This window comes from Aspergillus aculeatus, assembly GCF_001890905.1.
Source record: "Aspergillus aculeatus ATCC 16872 unplaced genomic scaffold ASPACscaffold_11, whole genome shotgun sequence".
Classification (NCBI taxonomy): Eukaryota; Fungi; Ascomycota; class Eurotiomycetes; order Eurotiales; family Aspergillaceae; genus Aspergillus; species Aspergillus aculeatus.
Genome location: NW_017962986.1, coordinates 124,569 through 143,819, shown reverse-complemented (window position 1 = coordinate 143,819; position 19,251 = coordinate 124,569). Strand labels below are relative to the sequence as shown.

Genomic DNA, 19,251 nt, shown 5'->3' with positions numbered 1-19,251 from the left:
GTAGCACGCCAATCATTCAATAGATTCAGCTATCTATCATCTGCAGATTGCCGAGTTCCGGATACCATAGCCGTCGAGATAAGATAGTAGGCCATGCTTGGTATCTTCTATCGTACACCGTACACCTCATAGTTGACCCCAACCCTCACTCAAACAGTCATCAGCATGCTGGCGTTCTTGTACCACGCCAGCATCGGATTCTCCCCGTTCCGCGTCTCCGTGTCTGCAATGTACGCCCAGCGCTGCATGAAGTCTTCGTGGCTCACCACCTGCGTCAACTTGCCGGTGATCGCCCGGTACATGTCCTCAATCACATTGAAGTCGGTCGGGAAGAAGATATCGAAGTATCCTTGTTGGACCTGCGTGCCAGTCAGAAAACGTTCCTCAAAACTTCAGACTAAATCTCAAGACCAGACTTACATAAGGGGTCGTCACAGGAATGGTGCGCCGCTCGAATCGAGTCTGCACCACCGGTCCATTCAGCCCGCGCACGGCGTCCGGCAGCGAGCTGAAGTCACTCGCCACCAGCCGGTGGCCCGGGAAATAGTTGTTGAGGATGTCGAAGAACTGCATGAGCCGCGTTGGGATGTACTCCGGCTGCGAGAATTGGCCCGCGGCCGGCAGGTACGACCGCAGCGCCCGCATGTACTTCGGCCCCAGAGGCGACGGGAACGGGCGCCGGGCAGCCGCCTGCCGCACGCGCAGGAACCGCGCGGCCACCGGGTCCAGGTAGTCGCGGTACCATTCGTGGAACTCGCCGTCCGCGTCGATCAGGACCCCGCCCTGCTGCGGCTGTTCCGTCTTGAGGTCGTAGCGGATGATGTCGTGGGAGAAGTTGTCGAACACCTCCAGCGCCAGGAAGAAGCACGGCGAGTGCACGTAGGTGTTCCAGTCGAAGATTGACCGGTTGATGATTTCAAGGCGGTCCCGATGGCCGGCCGACTCGGCCGAGGCGACCAGGTTCTTCAGCTGCAGACTCGCCAGCGCCGGCGAGATCTCGATGATCTTGTACTTCGTCCGCTGGTAGACCTCGTAGTCCACCTCGCGGATGTAGTCTAGCACGTTCCGCATCATCGTGCCGTTTCCGGCGCCCATCTCGTAGATGATCAGATCGTGGTACGGGTACAGCGTCAGTTTATAGTTCGACACCAGGTACCGAGCAATCGTCTCGCCGTAGTAGGGTTGGAAGAGCTCCGTCGGGGTATGCCACAGCTGGCGGGCGACGTCGGGCTCGGCTTCGTCTAACCGGTCCTCGAACTCCGTGTAACGATTCTGTAGCATGGTGTGAAACGCGGGCCCATCGGCGATGTCGTTGAAGATGAAGGGCTCCCCGGGGCTGAAGATGGTGGCATGTTGGGAGAAGTAGCCGTACTGGAGATTGTACAAACTGTCTGTGAGAGAGAGCACCCGAGTATGTTAGCGGTCGTCTAGTTGCAGCAGCTAGCCATCACGACGACGATTTTCCTTACCATCGATGAACTCCCGTCCCCACATCTTCACCTGCCGCGGCCGCTCGCGGTGATGACGGAGTTCTTTGGCCGTGACCATCGGGTATTTCTGCAATTCCTCCGAGATGTCTCTGGTGATAAAGCGACGCTCGTTCCAGATCGTGCCATCGTTGGAGGCTTTCTTGTTGGCGGAGACTTTCCGGAGGAAGGGTCGACATTGTTGACGGTGGTGCGGATGGGATGGGGACAGGCGTACGCAACCGGGTCGGCGCGCGGAGAGGGAAGGAGTAGATTTGAAAGATTGACAGGCGGGATGTCGAAATAACTGCCGAAGCAGTTGATTGAGGACTGGAGAGTCCATGGGAAGGAGGTAGATGATCGCTCGTGGGGCGGTAGCACAATGCACTCCGTCGAAAAAGAGGAGCAAGAGAGAAAGCTCGGGGAGAGCACGAGACGAGATGGAAGACGGACGGAGAGACGGCGAGGCGGAGAGGCGGCGGTCGCGCAACGGTTGGTCCAAGCTTTTCTTCCGCCCGCCATCAATGCAATAACTCGCCCTCGTCTTTCACCATTTGTTGGACTGGACCCCCCTCTTCTCCGTGATTATGGATGATCATTCTCGTCTCTACATTGGCACTGCCTTCGTCGCAGGTGTCCTTCTTACCATTGGATTCAAGGATCTGGTGTACCCCGAGTTAGAACAGCGCATTCATGAATATCTAGCTTGTCGTCAATCCCAGCCCGCGGCAGACTCCGAGGAGCTCTCCACCGAGACTCTCGTCGCAAGACCAGGTCCACCGGCCGTTGTTGAGGGCATTGAAGGTTGCATCGGCAATACCCCCCTCTTTCGTATCAAATCCTTATCCGATGCAACGGGCTGCGAGATATTAGGCAAGGCCGAAGTACGTCATATGCCTCTCTACCTCAGGTCTACGTCTGGGGAAAGACAAAGTTGCTCAAGAAGTTGCTGACTTGGTTTCTAGTTTCTAAATGGAGCTGGCCAGAGCTCTAAAGACCGGGTCGCGCTGAGCATGATCCAAATTGTATGGCAGGTCCTTTCCATGACATACCGGGATAAATGTCTCACACTCCACACAGGCTGAAGAGCACGGATTCCTAAGACCTCATTCCGGGGACACCATCTACGAAGGCACTTCTGGATCCACGGGCATCTCCCTAGCCTCTTTGGCACGAGCCAAGGGCTACCTGGCCCATATGTTCGTATTACGTCGATAGCCACCGCATAGTCATATACTGACACAGCCATAGCTGCATGCCTTCCGACCAAGCTATTGAGAAGTCGAATCTGTTGTTGAAGCTTGGGGCGATAGTGGACCGCGTGCCACCGGCCCCCATTGTCGAGAAAGATAATTTCGTCAATCGCGCACGCTCGCTTGCCCAGGACCAAACTGCATCCTCCACCGCCAGCGGGAGAGGATTCTTTGCGGACCAGTTCGAGAATGAAGCCAATTGGCGAGCCCACTACAACGGCACAGGGCCCGAGATTTATGCTCAGTGTAACGGAAAATTGGACGCCTTTATTGCTGGGGCGGGCACAGGTGGCACCATCTCCGGTGTGGCACTTTTCCTGAAGCCGCGCATCCCCAATCTCAGTGTAGTCCTAGCCGATCCTCAAGGCAGTGGGCTGTACAACAGAGTCCGTTACGGGGTCATGTTCGACCTCAAAGAAAGAGAAGGCACCAGGCGACGTAGACAGGTGGACACCATTGTCGAGGGCATCGGGATCAACCGAGTGACAGCTAACTTCGAAGCGGGCAAGGAGCTGGTCAACGACGCTGTTCGGGTGACCGATGCACAGGCCTTGGCAATGGCTAGATGGCTTGTAGAGAAGGACGGTCTGTTCGTGGGTAGTAGCAGTGCCGTAAACTGTAAGTCTTTCCCAAAGATCTTATGTTCACCGGATTGTGGCTAAACCACCCTACTACAGGCTTCGCTGCCGTCAAGACAGCAATGAAGCTTGGCCCCGGCCACAGAATTGTGACGGTTCTGTCCGACTCAGGGTCACGCCATCTCTCACGGTTCTGGGCGAAGGCAGGAGACGTCGGGGGCGCGGTTGATACCAAGCTTGAAGATGTGTTAAATGCAACGGATGCCACGGATGAGGAGTAAGCGCGTGATATGTCAAGCCCACAATTGATCCACGAAAATTAGCCGGGGTTCACAATGAAGGACCAAGACACGGCAAGAGCATTGAAAGGGTTGACCCCTGGAGAGGCGGCGGCCAAAAAGCTACTTCCACTTATGGTTACTGCAGCTAGTGTCTGACAGGGGGTTGAATTTGTTCAGCTGCCGCCCAATCCGATAGTCGGAGATTTACTCGATTTCATCCGGTTGTGCTATGATAGCAGAACGCCATCGCTCGCTTCATCCGACCTAGCGGGTCACGACACGAATCTCGGGATCTGGAAACTTGACGTGCCAGGACCGATCGGCCCCGCTGACGGACTGCATGTCAGAATCGGGGTCCTGACTCAGTTGTGGTTCATCTGCTATTCGATTCGTCGGGACCGATCAAGCCTGCCGTCCATTCATTATGATTGCTGAACAGCATCACAGTGTATCGGTGCCAGCCCAGAGCTGCAACAACTCGAATTCGATCTCAGCATGTGGTCGGCCAGGTAGCCCTTCACGGATCGTGGTCCAGCTGAGGCCCTGTTGCTCTTTGAATTTGTCTAGAACGGCCCGCTCGGTCTCCGACCAAGGCTTGGACAATGACGGTGGATTGGCCCGGCGATCACTCCAGTGATTGCGATTCCATTGGATAAGCGAGGTCAGTTTGGTGTGCGGAAGGCAGTCGAGGATCTCGTTCCATTTCTTCCCCTGTACTTGTCTCATTGTGATGATCAGTCTCGCTTCATCGGGCTGGATGACATTTCGAGCACGTTTCTTAGTAGGAGTAGAGTTATCATCCACTAGTTCGTTTGCGCGCGAACCTGTTAGAATGTTTGGTGTGATAGATGTGGTAGTCTTGGACCTCGACTTCGGAGTGGGCTCTTTAGCCAGGGTATCGAGTCGGCGGGTCACCTCAGCCCGATCGTGTTGGCCGTCGAAGGGTCTGGAGGCAATCTCCCTGAGATGGGTAATGTAGCCGTGGCGCACGAAAACCTGCTTGCAATCCGAGCATTGATAGTTCAATTGACGCGGTGTATGATGTTCTTTCACGGGTGTCTTTCCGCGGACATGGATGCTCCGCTTAGGAGTCGGCGACGGTTCATAGTCTTCCTGCAACGGGTCGTCGGACTCGTCTCCTTCGGGGGTTTCTGCGAAGGACCAGTCGCAGACCACGGGGCTCGACTGGGTGACTTTCCTCTGCGGTTTGATTTTCATCGTTGCCCCTGCCTGGCTCTTTCGTGGAGCCCGTCGCGACTTCTCAGGCAATGACCATAGGGAGCCAGCTCCCGGTGGAGACTGCGAGCGAACGCGATTCACAGTGGACGCCGCCGGACGTGACCTGTTCCATGTCGGCGTGGAGAAGCTCGCGTCGATTTCAGGCACCCGCCATAGCTCCTCCACCGCCTCACTGCGCCTGTTGCTGTGTGATTGGGCGGTTGATTCAGCCGCAGGTTTTGCTTTTTCGCTCACGAGTTTGGTGGTGGTGGTGGATTGATCCCGGATGCTCTCGATGCGTAGCGTGTTATCCAGCAAGGAGTCCACACTAGCCCCATCGTCGTCGTCATCCACATGACTAGGTAGATTCGAGTCACGTTTGCCAGCATCTTCATCCCCAGCCGCCGGGTGGTGCTGAATCCGCAACCTAGCCTGCGGGTCCTGGATCGACGGCAGCACGGGAGATACAGGCCGTGAGCGATCATCATCCGGAGCCTCATAATTATCGAATCCCGCGGCCTCCTCCTCACCCGACAAATGACCAGGATTTTTAGGCAGGATTCCTTCCTCCGACGCGACAGACCACTCCTGCTCGAGTTGCCGCCAATCTGGTTTTGTCGTTGTGGAACGGGGGTCATCATTTCCGGCTTCTTCCTCCTCCCCCGCCTCTAGTTCTTGGATATGCCCATTATTCACAATGATTTTGCCCGTCTGTAGATCAATCTCATCGCCCACGTCCGTAAAGTCCCGGCCGTATTTCTCGAAAATGCCCTCGAATATGGACTTCAGGCGTTGGTCGTTCTGCGCCCGCGCTTCGTGGAGGTCGATTTCTTCCCCGCCGTCTTCCTCGGGTTCAACTGGTAATGCGAATCGGGCGCGCTTGGTGGGTCTCTCCATTTTGTGTAGGGAGGTTGCAAGCTGGTATAAGCTATCGAAAGTTTGGAGAGTATGAGAAGAAGTGTTGAGTGTTGAATCTGCGGAGCAGGGACGCTGAATGTAGGAGTTTTGGTTTGTGCAGTCGCGACTTTGAAGTGACACCGCTCAATCTGATAAACTGTTAGCTTGTGTTTCTCTGGTCGTAGTAAGAAAGGGAAGGTGCACAAATGAAGATAAGGAAAGAGTCAGCGAAAGGAGGAGGGGGAGTATGGCCTACATAGACGGTCAATTCTAAGTAAGAGAGTATGCGCTTTCATTCAACGACAGTGAGGTTGCAAATCGATGGCACAAGGCAGAGGACTAATCGCTGGTTAAAGAAGGTAGATAATCAAAATCTTCAGTCGCCAGCCTGGGTTCTGGTGTGGTTTGCCTTGAGGTGAAGCACGACCAATTGGTGATATTCGTATAGTGAAGGTTCGCCAGCTCTTTTTTGAAGGGCCCCGCGGACGAAGCCAAAAACACGCGGCGCGCGCACCCGCAATTCACCACCACCTCCACCACCGCCGGGTGCCGCATGACGTCTCGTCTGCCCCTGCCGAACCGACGGTTACACTCGACTTATCAGTCAGTTCACTTAGTCTTACAACAACAACACCCTTGATGTCCATCTTCCCTCCACCTCCTCTTCTCCACGCTGAGCTAGTACCCTCAACTTATCCAGACGAGGATGAATGAGAAGTTGCGGTCAACATCTTCGCAACCATGTATTGCCAGAACTGCCGCACGCCTCTCAAACTGGACGGCTCTCTCGAGTCGCTCAATCCCGCTGCCTTCGACCTGCTAGTCGGTAAGTGCAGTAATCACATTCCTCCACCATGTGTATCTGTCCAGCACTGAACTGACATGCACGCTTTCTGTAGGCTCTACGGGTAAATCTGTCCCAGAAAATGGCGCCCACTCTTCATCCAAGCCGAGCTACCCGCAAGAACGACGGGAGCTCTACGACCGGGTGTCCAAGCAATCCACGGCCCCCGTGTACAACCGAAGATCCATCCCCCCTCCGCGGCAGGCGGCTCGCAATCAACCCCATCCTGCGAGACTCGGTCGCGGCGATAGCGGGAACATGTCGTTCGTGATGCTCACCGAGTCGCAAGTCGGACCGCCTCACGGCATGATCCCCGGGACGAATGGGAACGGCGACGGCTCGTCACACGGCATCAGGCCCGGCGGCAACCCTGCAAACCATGATCATAGTCGAGGAGGCATCGACGACGGGTCATTTGCAGACCAGGTCGAACGAACCGCCCGGCTGTTTGACATCATCTCCGCCCGTTCGGACATTGATCACCCTATCTGTCTGGAATGTACCGATCTCCTAGTGGAGGGGATGGAAAAACGGCTGGCGGACGCGAAGAAAGAGCGAGATGCATATAGCTCTTTTCTGCGCGATCTAAAGTCCTCGGTCCCGACGACGGAGGAGCTGGACGCCGCGCAGCAGTCTCTACAGGAGACGCTGGCTGCGGAGGAGGCTGCGTTTGCGGAGCTTGTGGCCCTCGAGAAGGAAAAGGCCGCCTTAGATGAGGAGATCGCCGGGCTGGAGGATGAATCCCGTCAGCTGGATCTTGAGGAAGAGAAGTTCTGGCGGGATCGCAATGCCTTCGCCCTCACGCTTTCCGAGTTCCAGAACGAACGCGACGCGCTGAACATGAAGTATGACCATGATTCCCGGCAGCTGGAGAGGCTACAGAGGACGAATGTCTACAATGATGCTTTCTGCATCGGGCACGATGGCTACTTCGGTACCATCAACGGGTTGCGACTCGGTCGCTTGGCTAACCCGTCGGTCGACTGGCCAGAGATCAACGCTGCTTGGGGACAGACGGCTCTACTACTGGCGACCATTGCTAGCAAGCTGGGGTTTCAGTTCCATGGGTATCAAATCAAGCCGATGGGCTCGATGTCTCGGATTGACCGACTCGAACCGTCCCGAACATCTCCGGCTCAATCCGTGATCGGTGGAGGCAACCCAGGGGCATCGGTGGCGCATAAGGTCACCACGCTGGATCTGTTCTCGTCGGGCGAGCTGCCGCTGAACCTGCCGTGGCTTCACCGCCGGTTTGACGCCGGGATGGTGGCTTTTCTGGAATGTCTACGTCAATTGGGCGAGTTTGTGGAGAAGACTCCGGTGCCGGCGGCCTCGAATCGGCGAGGTCACACGTCCACCGCGGTGACCGGTCTGAAGCTGCCATATGAGATCAAAAAGGACCGGATTGGCGATGCGAGCATCAAGCTTGGGTTCAACCAGAACGATGAGACTTGGACGCGTGCTTGCAAGTATACCCTCACCTGCTGCAAGTTCTTACTAGCCCATGCCAGCAATGTCGCCAGTGCAGGCTCCAGTAACTCGGCTGCCGTGGCCGCTGCGGCCGTTGCAGCTGGAGAGCAGGCCGCCAGTTCTCCTACCAAATGAGACCATGTGGCTAAGTGGACTGACGCCGCGGCCGGAAGCGAGGGCAGCCCTCGAAGCACTTTGTGACTAGCAGTAGTCTAAATTCATCCATTCGAACCAACGCTGTCTCAGGTGCTAGCTACAGACGTTCGGCGAAGTGGTATTTGTCAATTCCTGGCCAGCTCGCATTGATTGCCACGAAGTCGCACTGCCTGGCGAGTCATTGCCTGGCCGTTGTCCCCTGCTGACTCGCAATGGCAACAGGTTCTTCGGCTGCTTTCAGGCTCAATTTCGCTCTGCCTTGCGTTGTACTCCAGTAGCACCACTGTGAACGAGCGTTGCACCCATTACAAATTGGCAGGTGATCAACACCACGCAGTAGTCAAGCTCCATCGACCTCTATGTCTCTGGTCAAAGGCCAAATCGCGCGGGATATCTTCCTCGATAGGAAAAAGGAAAGGGCTCGACGCAAGCTCCGGTGAGAGAAGGAGAAATAGGAATTTCCCCGCAGAAAGGAGGACCAACAAAAAAGCCGGTTTGGAGCGAAGAAAGGGTTTGTTGGTAACAGGGATACACAGTGGGCCGCTGCATGGCTGATAACCCTTTTTTTCTGGATGTTGTTTCTTGGGACTGGCTGCTGGCTGCTGGCTGCTGGCTGCCTTGGTCGAGCAATGTGAGGAAGGACGGGAGATCGTCCTCTAGTCTGCTTGCCTGCCTGACACATTTGATCTGTAGCGACTCGCGAGATAAGAGTTTCTCTGTCTGGGTAGCAATAGTCAGTCTCTCTGTTTCAGTTTCCTGACCCTGCTCCTGTCCTGCTCCCTGTGCTTTCTCATGGTGAGTACCGCACTCGACCCAGCACTGTACCCGGTGATTATTTCTTTGCAGACTTGGACCTGTAACCCTCCAATCAGCGCTCGCTTGAAAGACAGATGGAGTATACTCAGGTAGCCCTGTCCCATTTTTTTTAATTTTTTTCTTCCAGTGCATAGCAAGACGAGAACAAAGAAACCCGAAAACAAACAGACAAGCACTGGACTATAAGATAACAAAGCCACAATTAGACCCTCGGATGAGATGGGATATAACACTCCACGATCGACTAGTGGGATCAGTACGTAGCGATCATCCAACTCCCTATCAACGTCTCCCAGTCGTCGGAAATCCGGCAACTCTGTAGAAGTCATGATCGAGAAAGGGGAACGAACGTTTCGGGCCGCGTCAGAGGAAAGGGGGACACGAGGGCGAGTCTGTTCTAAGGTTCTGGTGTTGCAGTTCCTTCCACTGAGGGTGGTAAGGTAGGTAGGTAGTAGTGTGTTTGGTACTGAGTGTTACTTAGTACTATCCCAAGTAAGTTACTGGTCAGAGCAGGCCCTGGAATCCGCATCTGGAGATCTGCCCTTTCGGGGGATTTGTTTGATTCGAGTCGCGTCGCGCTTTGGATTTCTATGTTCCATTGTTAGAAATAGACTCCGTTCTTGTTCTCGTTCTCGGAATCCAGTACCTAATTCCACTGGGGAGGGCAGATAGATAGAGTATGTACGGAAAGTCACTGGTCATCCGGCCTGCCGCTACAAGAACATCCCGCGTGCACCGGTGCACCCACACCACACAATACACAATCAGTTAGACTGCACTGCACTGCATCGCACTGCGCAAAGGAAACTAGACTATTACGCTTGATACTTACCGTAGACTACAGTTTCCAAGTTTCAACTAGATCTCTATCTACTCAAATATAATAAAAGTACATAGTACAGTTACAGCACCGTGGATACGTGGGGAGTAGTAAATAGTTGAAGCCCACCCGTCAATCCCATACCCACGCAGTGCACAACGAAAAATCTGGGATCCTATCCCATTCCAGTCTTTACCGGGGTAGAATAAATCCTAGGATCTGCTCATAAGATGGGCGGAGGAATCATCGGAAGGCCCGATATGCAACTCCACCTACTTACTGACTTACATACATACTCAAGGTACTAAAGTAAGGTGAAACATCCTAACATACTATATACCCCGGCGGCATCAGCATACTTTGTACACTACTCTGTATCTAGATCTTGATCTTGAAAACTCTGGCTTCTGTGACTCAGCCGGTTGCCTTTTCCTGGCTGCAGTATGTTATGTTGGCTTCCGGCGGGGAGAGGGTGCGGGAAAGGGGGGGGGGGAGAGAAGCCCTTGCTTGGGTTGTGCTATTCCTTGTTGTTTGGTGTCGGTTCTGGGGTTTGGGTTTTGGATGTTTGTGTACTGTACTGGTGCCCCTAAACGCTACTTAGTATTTGGTTAGTCATTTGGGTACGATGGTTGTTATCGGTAGTGGTGCTATGAGATGGAGATTGTGGTTTAGTAGAGGATGATGCATGTGTTGATAGTAGATTCGGGGCATTCAGAGGGGGAAGAGGGGTCTTTTTGCTTGGGCTTTGGGGTTCTGCTTGTGCGGTTGATTAGTGTTGCTTCTTAGTCTTTAGTATTTAGGAGTAAGGTCTTTAGTAATTTGGAGATGAGAAACGTGAAGGTTGTTGGTATATGGTTAGTTTCAGTAACAGATAGATTGACCCGTGATGAGATCTGCGATTGTGCTTGAACAAATACGGAGAACCGAGTTGTATTTGATAACAGGGGTACGCCATCGGCGCGTGTAGTAGTCGACGAATGGTGCGAGGTACTATACCCCAGGCCTACTGTGGTGGTGGCTAATATGAGCAGGGCAATAAAAGTCGAGATCTGGAGATGGACATCTGACGTGAGGAACAACTCTACTTATAACAGTGGTGGATGTGAAATGGGCGGGAGGGAGGGATTTAATCAACTGTACAATGCGAGGAAAACCGGACGAGCCAATCAATTTCATGGCCCCGGATGTCTACAGTACACTCAGCCTGCCCTTAGTGTCAGTCTTGAGCGCCGTCAAGATTTACTCGACGCAGTAGTACTTTAATCTCTCCCTCTTCTCTCTTTCTATGTCGCCGTCAGCAGCAGCAGCAGCAGCAGCAGCTAACAATCAATGCAAGGCAGAGACACGCTGTGGCCGACGCATGGTTTTTCATCAACAGGAACCTGCGCGTTTTCTCACCTTGTCGGTGGGTGACCACTTTACCTCATACAGATACAGGAGATGCATTCTCTGACTTTACCGAACGTCCGGCGTTGACTCTGGACATGGACACCTGTGTAGCCGACACAGGAGACAACCGACCGAAGCATGTGAGCTGAGTTGCCTGCGGCCGAGCGACAGGTTAGACACCCAGTGGATAGCCTCTTGGTCGCTTCTACGGCATTCTTCCGCGTAGGACCTCACGCTACCCTCCTCCGCCCACCCGCGGTTCCATTCTATCTCATCTACCGTCAACCGTGGCCGGCTACTGGCCAGCCACTGATACTTCGGCCGGTAGAGGTCAATTCGTGAATGCGCGCGAATTGAACTCCCCTTCATGGGAGTTGACGAAGCCCCGTCGGCCACAACTGCCTTTATAAGAATTGAGTTCTGAAGGCGAGCACAGGTAGTATAACTGTACGAGAGCCCTGAGTGTGTGGCACATGGCCGCCCATCGGCCGAATCCCTGGAATACTTCTGACTGGTCAGTGAGAAGGGAGAGAGAGAAAAAGAGGCAGCTCGCATCCGCCATCAAGAAAGGCCCCTGAGGGTTAGAAAGGGAATGGAAAATGAAAGCAAGGGCCAGGGGAAACAATAGCTAACTTCTCGCAGACCGAGACCCATGCTATCAGGGGTGGAATGGCCTGACCCTATGATCTTTCCTGCAATGCGGTATCGGAAGATTGATGACAGGATAGCCGTTAACTATTCTTCCTGATTTGTACCGGTACTAGACATGAGGGTACGCGCAGAGTGAGTGAGATTTGGCGATGGGCTGTCATTGTTTTCCGGAGAAGGCATACCCACACCCATCCTCTTTTGTTAGTCTGTGCTTTGGTCGGAGACCCTCCATGCGCCTGGCTGATGTCATCAGTTACCAAGTACCAAAAGTCCCAATTTTCAATTTGTTGTTTGTAAATATTACAGCCAAGCAGGCTCTCATCCATAGTCTAGTGGCGAGGTTAATCTCCAAATGTTGGCTAGAGTTGAGAGGGAGGGGGCGAAGAAGACGAAGGACAATGATGGGTGAAGAAGAACTTACTTTCTGCTAAGTACGAAGTAAGGTACGGTTAGTGAAGATCAAGAACGAGGATTGCCCACTGCACCCCCCTCCACCCCCTCGAGGAAGGAAAGAGTAACTTAGAGAATAATGGATCATGGGTGGATGGATGAATGGGTGAATGCCAAATGGATTATGGATTGGTGCTCAGGCCCATTCGGTAAGCTGAACAAGAATGGCCCACTCGTCCATTCATCCACTAACTCGCTGAGTACATACGTACTGTCTTGTATTTTTGCATCCCCGTCAAATCTTTTGGTTCAATCAACGGGCGGACCTCCGATCCGAGCCGCCAACATGACGGGCCGAACGTTCCCTGATCTGTTCCAGTTCTCGAATAATTATTTAGTAGTGGTTACAGTAACTACATCAAGTTACTAATTCTGGTTGGAATGACTGGAGGGGGGGGAGGGGAGGGGGGTGGATGATGATGACAAAGAAATTGACTTACCAGCAGTTTTTATTGAATACTCACTTATCAGTCTCTGCCGGATCTGGATAGCGTCCAAGCCACAGCGACGATGAACCTGAAGGTTTTGCTCTTCAAAGCTCAGGCCTCATTCTAGCTCCCCATCGGGGCATGATCCCACTTTGCCACACCGGTCAGAGGCTTCCCTCGGATCATGCCTGACAGCCTCCAATGATTTGTGTAGCTCGCGTTTGGCAGTGATGGTTCATCTATCGGGGATGATGAAACCATAAAGATTCAAACATGCTTGTGGTTGACAGTACGGATGAGTATTCAGAGAAACCGACAGTGGGTGCTGGGTCGCAGCGTGTGTCCAGGCCCTTTTTGCCCGGATGGGCCCTAGAGCGTTTCGAGAGTGCAGGTTGGATTCTGGCGCCAAACCGGCCAGGATGAGGCTAAGGAGTAAGTACTGGTCGATCCAGTCGTGAGCGTAGTCAGATCCCTGCCATGCTCAAAAAGCACTGTGCTTTTGTTCTTCTGGACTTGGGATTTCCATCCAAGGGAAAAGAATCTGCGGAAGAAGCACGCGCGACGAGCAACAGTAAGGTAACTATAGCAGCGGATTTATGATCCCCAGTAGATGCACCTGCAGAAATGGCGCAGGACTGTCTGGAAGGGATCACCACCATCTGGGTCTATTCTTGTCTATCGCTTTGGGGGAGGGTTCATGTTCCGCATTGCCTCGGAAGAAGAGGGGCGTGAGAGTGGTTGTTTCAATTGTTTGATCCCAGCTTGAAGGGTTTCTTTCCTCTTGTTCTTCCTTCCTTCCCTTCCCACCAGACATCGGCAGACTAGACGAAAATGGTAAGAAGTCTGCCGTCTGTCTGTTGCTCGACACACTGAAACGGTAGGCGGGATATAGTTAGGGGGGTAAGTACTGTACCGTGGACATACCTGCTCCCTATCCTGAAGGTACTAGGTACGGAGTACTACGTACGTACTCGACGTACGTATGTTTTTGAAGGATAAGGGGGGGAAGGGCCAGCAGACAGACGGGAACGTGACAAAAGTACACGGACCATGTCCAAAGGGTCCGTGATTGGGGCGCGGCAGCAGGGATCACAACATCCGCGGGCTTTTCCAGCAGCACCAGCAGCACGTCGCCGCATCAGGCAAGCGGATGTCTTTACTGCCTCGCCAGTCAGCAGTCGTACTTTTTATTTAGCGCGGGTAATAGTGGCCCGGGGTGGATCTTACCCCAGCGGCGAACCACTCCCCGGTTGCCCTGTGCCTCTTTGCTTTCCATCCATCAGTTAGTTAGTGATTGGATGCTCTTTTCACATCTCCCCTCCCCTCCACTTGATACTGAGCTGAGATCTCGAGATACTCACTACTCCGGGAGTATTCAATGAGATATCGACCGAGATACATTATCCAATGACAATCATCTACAAGAACATTGTACAGTCCAGTAGCCTTCTCAAATCACCTAGTACCTAATTTGGTCAAACTCACTGGCTTCAACCGTTGAATTCCCGCCGTGAATGGATGAAGGAAGGAAGGATGGTTGCCGGTCTCTGTTTGTTGGCAGCGTTTGAGTGGAAGATAGACAATCATAGTTCTAGCTCAATGTCTGTAGCTTAAGTAAGAAATCTGGATGCTCATTACGAACTTCCAGACAGTTCGTAGTTGGTGGAAGCAGGGCGGTACCTACAGTATTGTAGGTACAGACAGTACTCATGCACTCAGTCCATACAGTCCAGTCCAGTCCAGTCCAGTCCATAGTTACAATCCATACCTACCTAGAACTTTCCTTCCTTCCCTCCAGCCCTGACCCGACCTGACCTGACCATTGCAGTGACTGGGGTCATAATTTCTTTTTGGTTTTCTATTTTTCTCATCGCTTTTCTGGGCTTTTCTTTTTTTCTCTTTTTCTTTTTCCTTTTCCTTTTTTTTTTTCTCTCTCTTTTCGCTTTTCTCTTTTCCTGTTTCTTTTTTCGGTGTTGGTTCCGTTTTCTCGAAATGCGAGCATGTTTAGAAAGCAGTAGCAACCGGAATAATCAATAATCTCGTGGATTATATGCTGAGGGAATGACAGCTACTATCACCACGACTATTTCCGATTTCTATCCACTCTGGGGGTTTCCTCCAAGCCAATCTCGCTGGTGACTGGGGCAAAGCTTCATCGCCTTGACTGTTCGACACCGTGACACCTTCAACTCTTCTTTCTTCCCCTCCCCCCGCCTCTTGCTTCCCTCTTGATCGCCTCCAAATCTACTATATCATTGCATCTTCCGTCCATTTTTCCGGCCGCAACTGACTCGATAACGCTTTCTGTCATTGCATCGGACCACATCTACAGAATCGCTCTTAGTATCTACTTCCTTCTGCTGCCACGACTGAAAAGATCCTCTTTCGGCTCGCATTTCCGCGCTACCGCTCCTGAACGCTTCTACTTCTTCTCCCTTACCACCACCACCACCACCACCATTATCCACTCCTCCGTTCCCCCCCAGTATTTGATCCCAGAGTCCACAGTCCGCAACAGCCCCGTTCTTTCAGGAGAACTAACTGCGGTGGAGGCGCAACTTTTAATCCATCAATTCGAAAAGGGTCCAGACTGGATCCAGAGTATGAAAGGCGGAGCCCTTAGAAAGTACCCAGTCACCAATTCAGGATGAATGGCTCCCTGCCTCCCGTTTCTTCCATTCCCTCGACTACCTCCACCATCAACAACACCACAACCACAGCAACAACCTCTTCTACTTCCACGACCGCCAACAACACCACCACGACAACACCCACCCCTACCATTTCTTCTTCGTCTTCCTATAAAAACAAGTTTAAACCTCGAAAATCCGAGGATTGGACTTCTTATCGGGAGATCATTCAAAGTCTTTACCGCGATGATCACTTGAAGCTCCGTGATGTGAGGCAATATATGCTCGAAAATTATAGCTTTGAAGCATCGTATAGCCTTCCGTTTCCTTTTCTCAGTCTTCTCCCCTGACACTTCTCTGCCTGTCATGCTTCCACTTGCTGTTTTGACTCTCCCCGACCCTGCCAGTGCAAGAGGCCCCCTTTCTGCATCTGTGATAAAGATCGAGAGAAAAAATGGGACAGTGCGCGCTGATCGTCATCGCTTTTTGCTTTTTCTCCCCAATTCTCCACCCATGAGTACCACTCAATTGAGGACCATCCCCTGACTTGGAAGCTTATAGAGAAAAACAATACAAAGACCGCCTGGCCGCGTGGAATGTTCGCAAAAACATCAAGGCCAAAGAAGTCCATATCATGCTCCGCAAGCAACAAAGGCGAGCTGCAGAGGGCAAGCGGACGGCGTTTCGAGTGGCTGGCAAGACGGTCGACACGAAGCGCATCTCCCGCTTTGTCCGTAGATATGGCAACCACTGGGAGTTGGATGATCCTCGTGAGAGCGTCCATCCAAATACCATCCACCCGAGCGTGGAGAATCAACCAGCGATTCCGCAAACGCAGCAAGAGTTACACCAAAATCTTCCCACCAGCCCTGAGCCAGGTAAGCTTTTCGGTCCCGAGTGACTTGTTGTGCATGCATCGCTCATGCTGCGTCACAGAGACCCCTACAGACATCGAATACTACACACCGGAGCCCGATGAGAGAGCTATGACCCTGTCGCCCTCGACCGAAACGCCATCTCGTTTTCGTGAGGAAGCCCCCCCCCCGCCCCGCCCTTGTAGCATTTGTCCTACAGTGCTCCTGCCATGCCGTTTGCATGTCTCAACGAGCATCGCGCTTCTAGGTAGGAGAGCTAGACTAATCAAGTAAATGCAGACGATGAAAAGCTCAAGCTCGAGCCACTCCCCGAGCCGGAAGTGGACCATGCCCAACCTCTACCGGTTTCACCTACTCCCTCCGCGCCACCCAAGCCGCTATCCAATGCCCTCCCTGACGAAGACTACTGGAAGGCGCTCGATGTGTTTCAAGGCCAACTCTTGACTCTGTCCAGGACCCTTGACCAGACCATGTCTCAGTTCACTTCTCCGCATGACGATCTATCACAGTAATGTCCCTTCCTCGAATCGCCGATACCCCTCTGGCCGATGACCTGCCGCTTCCACTAGTCACACCTTCGATGGTATGATACGTATGTTTGGAAACTGTCCGGTCCTTGATGCACGTTTCTCATCTTTCTGCTCTAAAGCCCAGGCAATTGGCTTGTCTTGTGCTTCAGATGATGTTGTGATCACTACCAGTTATCGCCACTTCGCGTCCTGCATCACTCCCCACTGTCATACTTACAACTTCACATGTCCTTTTTTCTTACTTTGCAAATTGCCTACTATATAGAGCATCTATGGTCTAGTTTTTTTTGGGGAGAAAAGGTCTAGTGTAGGTCTTGGTACACCTAAGAAGATAAACGGGAGACATCTGGTCCGAGCTGGTATGTTTATCTAATGGTTGCTGCTTTAGTCACTGGCTGCTTTACGGTTGCCTCGGCCTTCTACCTCACGCTTCTGGACCGAAGCACTATTATTGACCACGTTGAACGATTTACCAACGACTCAGCTGACGGCCACCATTGATGGATAGCCTAGAGCTAGGACACCATCAGACCCAACTTGATCGCGTGAGGTTTTTGGCTTGTGGATCATCTATGACATGCACGCGCGAAGGCTACAGTTGCAGTCCACTCCGTCACTCATTCCGACCAGTCAGCGCCGTGCAGCGACCAACCTGGCTCTTCAAATCGACAGCCAGTCTTTGCTGCGTACCGGTTGAGATGCCAAAGTTCGTGTCCGGCGTGAGAGTTTTCTCACTATACCTTATGCTCCACACCAACTTACGCCAAGTCTCTGGATATGCCGCATTTGCCAAGAGTCTTGCTCGAGCCGTCTCGACGCACGTTTAGACTCTACTTAGGGAATGGGAAAGGATGCTACGACTGAAGGGTGGTTAGGGAGGATACGCAGACAACAGCCGACCCGGACTGAAAGAAGAACGATCACAACAGCAGCAAAGAAGGATTAATGCAGACATGCAGACTACAATCGACACTTTCCGAACAGCCTCTTACGTTCGCCTCAATAGATCTCGCGTCTCGACCTACACAAATATCTTGCGACAATATTGACATGGTCACCGCCGAGTTATTCGCCTTTTTCTGAGAACCCACCGGAATCAGCATGCCCGAAGTCTTTTCGCCAGTCCGACGGACGCATCGACGCATGATAGTTCCAGACTGAACCATGCCAAGGGTGCATGTACATTTGGACCTGAAATCCGGTTTCTCGCATAACCCAAGTCCGCCAATCAACTTGCAGCACAAAGGCAAAAGGGGGTCTACAAATGTGGGAGTGGAAAGTGGAGGGTGGGATAGTGCGCAAGTCTAGAAGTACAGGATGATAAAATGGTACTTTTCTCTGCGCTGCTCCGGCGGCAGGTGCTTAAGCCTGCCTCCCACCCAAGTGCAGTAGACGGTTTGTACATATATGTATCCAGGTAAAGACGATCTGATCGCGCCCCGAGCTGCCGATCAGTGGTCAATCATAACTGCTGGGTGGGAACAGGGAAGAGTACTTTATGTCGGGAGAGTATGGAGTAGAAAGGGAGTACATGTACATTGATCTTACTAAAGTGATCCAAGTGAGGTGGGTGACTGTATCGTACTTTACGATTCTGCGAACTCAGAACAAACACAACTCACACTAAGTACTGTAGGTACTGTTGATAAAGGATTGCATTCTCTGCCCACCCACCTACCCATATACCTACCTATTTAGTATTGTGCTGTACTCCCACCACTGTAGTAAGTACTATACATAGTAGACAAAGCCATACGCAAGAGATCGCCCTCTGAGCCCACTTCCGATTCCACCCCATGCCATTGGGTGGAAGAGAATCTAAGCCCACCACCACTACGATACTTACTATATAGGCACTAGGATTCCTGGCGTAGGTGACCACTCTCAAGACAGGAGGCGAAAAGGAACCACCAATCCACCCAATCCCCAGGGTATGGCTGAGTGAGGTGAGGTCCTTCAATCAGATATGACAGTACTTGCGGGCACTGCATAGTACTATACTTACTTGTTCAGGGAATGATCAAGGGATAAGTAGGGGTTTTGATTTCTTGCACGGTATACTGTGATTGCGACTGACTGTGTCCAGGTACCCCAGCATAAACACTCGATTCTACGGGTTCCATCCCGTGCAATGCAGACTATATCCCACTCAATAGGAAATGTCCATCGGATTCGGATTTCATCCCCTTCGAAGTCGTCGCACGGTGACTGACTTGGTTTAGTGCACTTACTGCAACCTAGTGCGTGCGTTTTACTCAGGAGACCAGAGCTGGGAGATGCAGTTTCAACGCAGACTGTAAGTTAGAGATGGATATATGGACATGGACATGGACATGGCCATAGCCATAGCATGAGTAGAGCAACAGATATCCCGGTACAGATTCCTAGGTAGCTTGGAGGTCACTGCCCAGGATAGTATGGGCTGTACTGCACTGTACTGTTGTACACAACAACCCCCCACCACCCCCCTCCCCCGCCCCTCCCCACCCCTCTCCGCGC

At 52.5% G+C, this 19,251-nt stretch overlaps 5 protein-coding genes across 5 annotated transcripts; 3 read left to right on the top strand and 2 right to left on the bottom strand.

Moving 5' to 3' along the window:
* Window positions 1-149: 149 nt before the first annotated feature.
* ASPACDRAFT_31590 (class I SAM-dependent methyltransferase) lies at window positions 150-1,809 on the bottom strand (the record flags this gene model as incomplete). Its single annotated transcript, XM_020199825.1, has 3 exons — window positions 150-359; window positions 421-1,391; window positions 1,470-1,809. 3 exons carry the CDS (start codon window positions 1,807-1,809, stop codon window positions 150-152), a joined length of 1,521 nt encoding a protein of 506 aa, XP_020054555.1.
* A 244-nt stretch (window positions 1,810-2,053) lies between these two features.
* On the top strand, window positions 2,054-3,578 carry ASPACDRAFT_31439 (putative cysteine synthase; the record flags this gene model as incomplete). Its single annotated transcript, XM_020199815.1, has 5 exons — window positions 2,054-2,350; window positions 2,432-2,491; window positions 2,547-2,665; window positions 2,712-3,337; window positions 3,397-3,578. 5 exons carry the CDS (start codon window positions 2,054-2,056, stop codon window positions 3,576-3,578), a joined length of 1,284 nt encoding a protein of 427 aa, XP_020054554.1.
* A 441-nt stretch (window positions 3,579-4,019) lies between these two features.
* ASPACDRAFT_61745 (Myb-like DNA-binding domain protein) lies at window positions 4,020-5,693 on the bottom strand (the record flags this gene model as incomplete). Its single annotated transcript, XM_020203697.1, has 1 exon — window positions 4,020-5,693. The coding sequence occupies one exon, from the start codon at window positions 5,691-5,693 to the stop codon at window positions 4,020-4,022; it is 1,674 nt and encodes a 557-aa protein (XP_020054553.1).
* Window positions 5,694-6,434: 741 nt separating this feature from the next.
* On the top strand, window positions 6,435-8,142 carry ASPACDRAFT_61744 (beclin 1; the record flags this gene model as incomplete). Its single annotated transcript, XM_020203696.1, has 2 exons — window positions 6,435-6,519; window positions 6,593-8,142. 2 exons carry the CDS (start codon window positions 6,435-6,437, stop codon window positions 8,140-8,142), a joined length of 1,635 nt encoding a protein of 544 aa, XP_020054552.1.
* A 7,222-nt stretch (window positions 8,143-15,364) lies between these two features.
* Window positions 15,365-16,734, top strand: ASPACDRAFT_61743 (uncharacterized protein; the record flags this gene model as incomplete). Its single annotated transcript, XM_020203695.1, has 4 exons — window positions 15,365-15,657; window positions 15,909-16,225; window positions 16,284-16,373; window positions 16,502-16,734. The coding sequence occupies 4 exons, from the start codon at window positions 15,365-15,367 to the stop codon at window positions 16,732-16,734; spliced, it is 933 nt and encodes a 310-aa protein (XP_020054551.1).
* Between the last annotated feature and the right edge of the window lie 2,517 nt (window positions 16,735-19,251).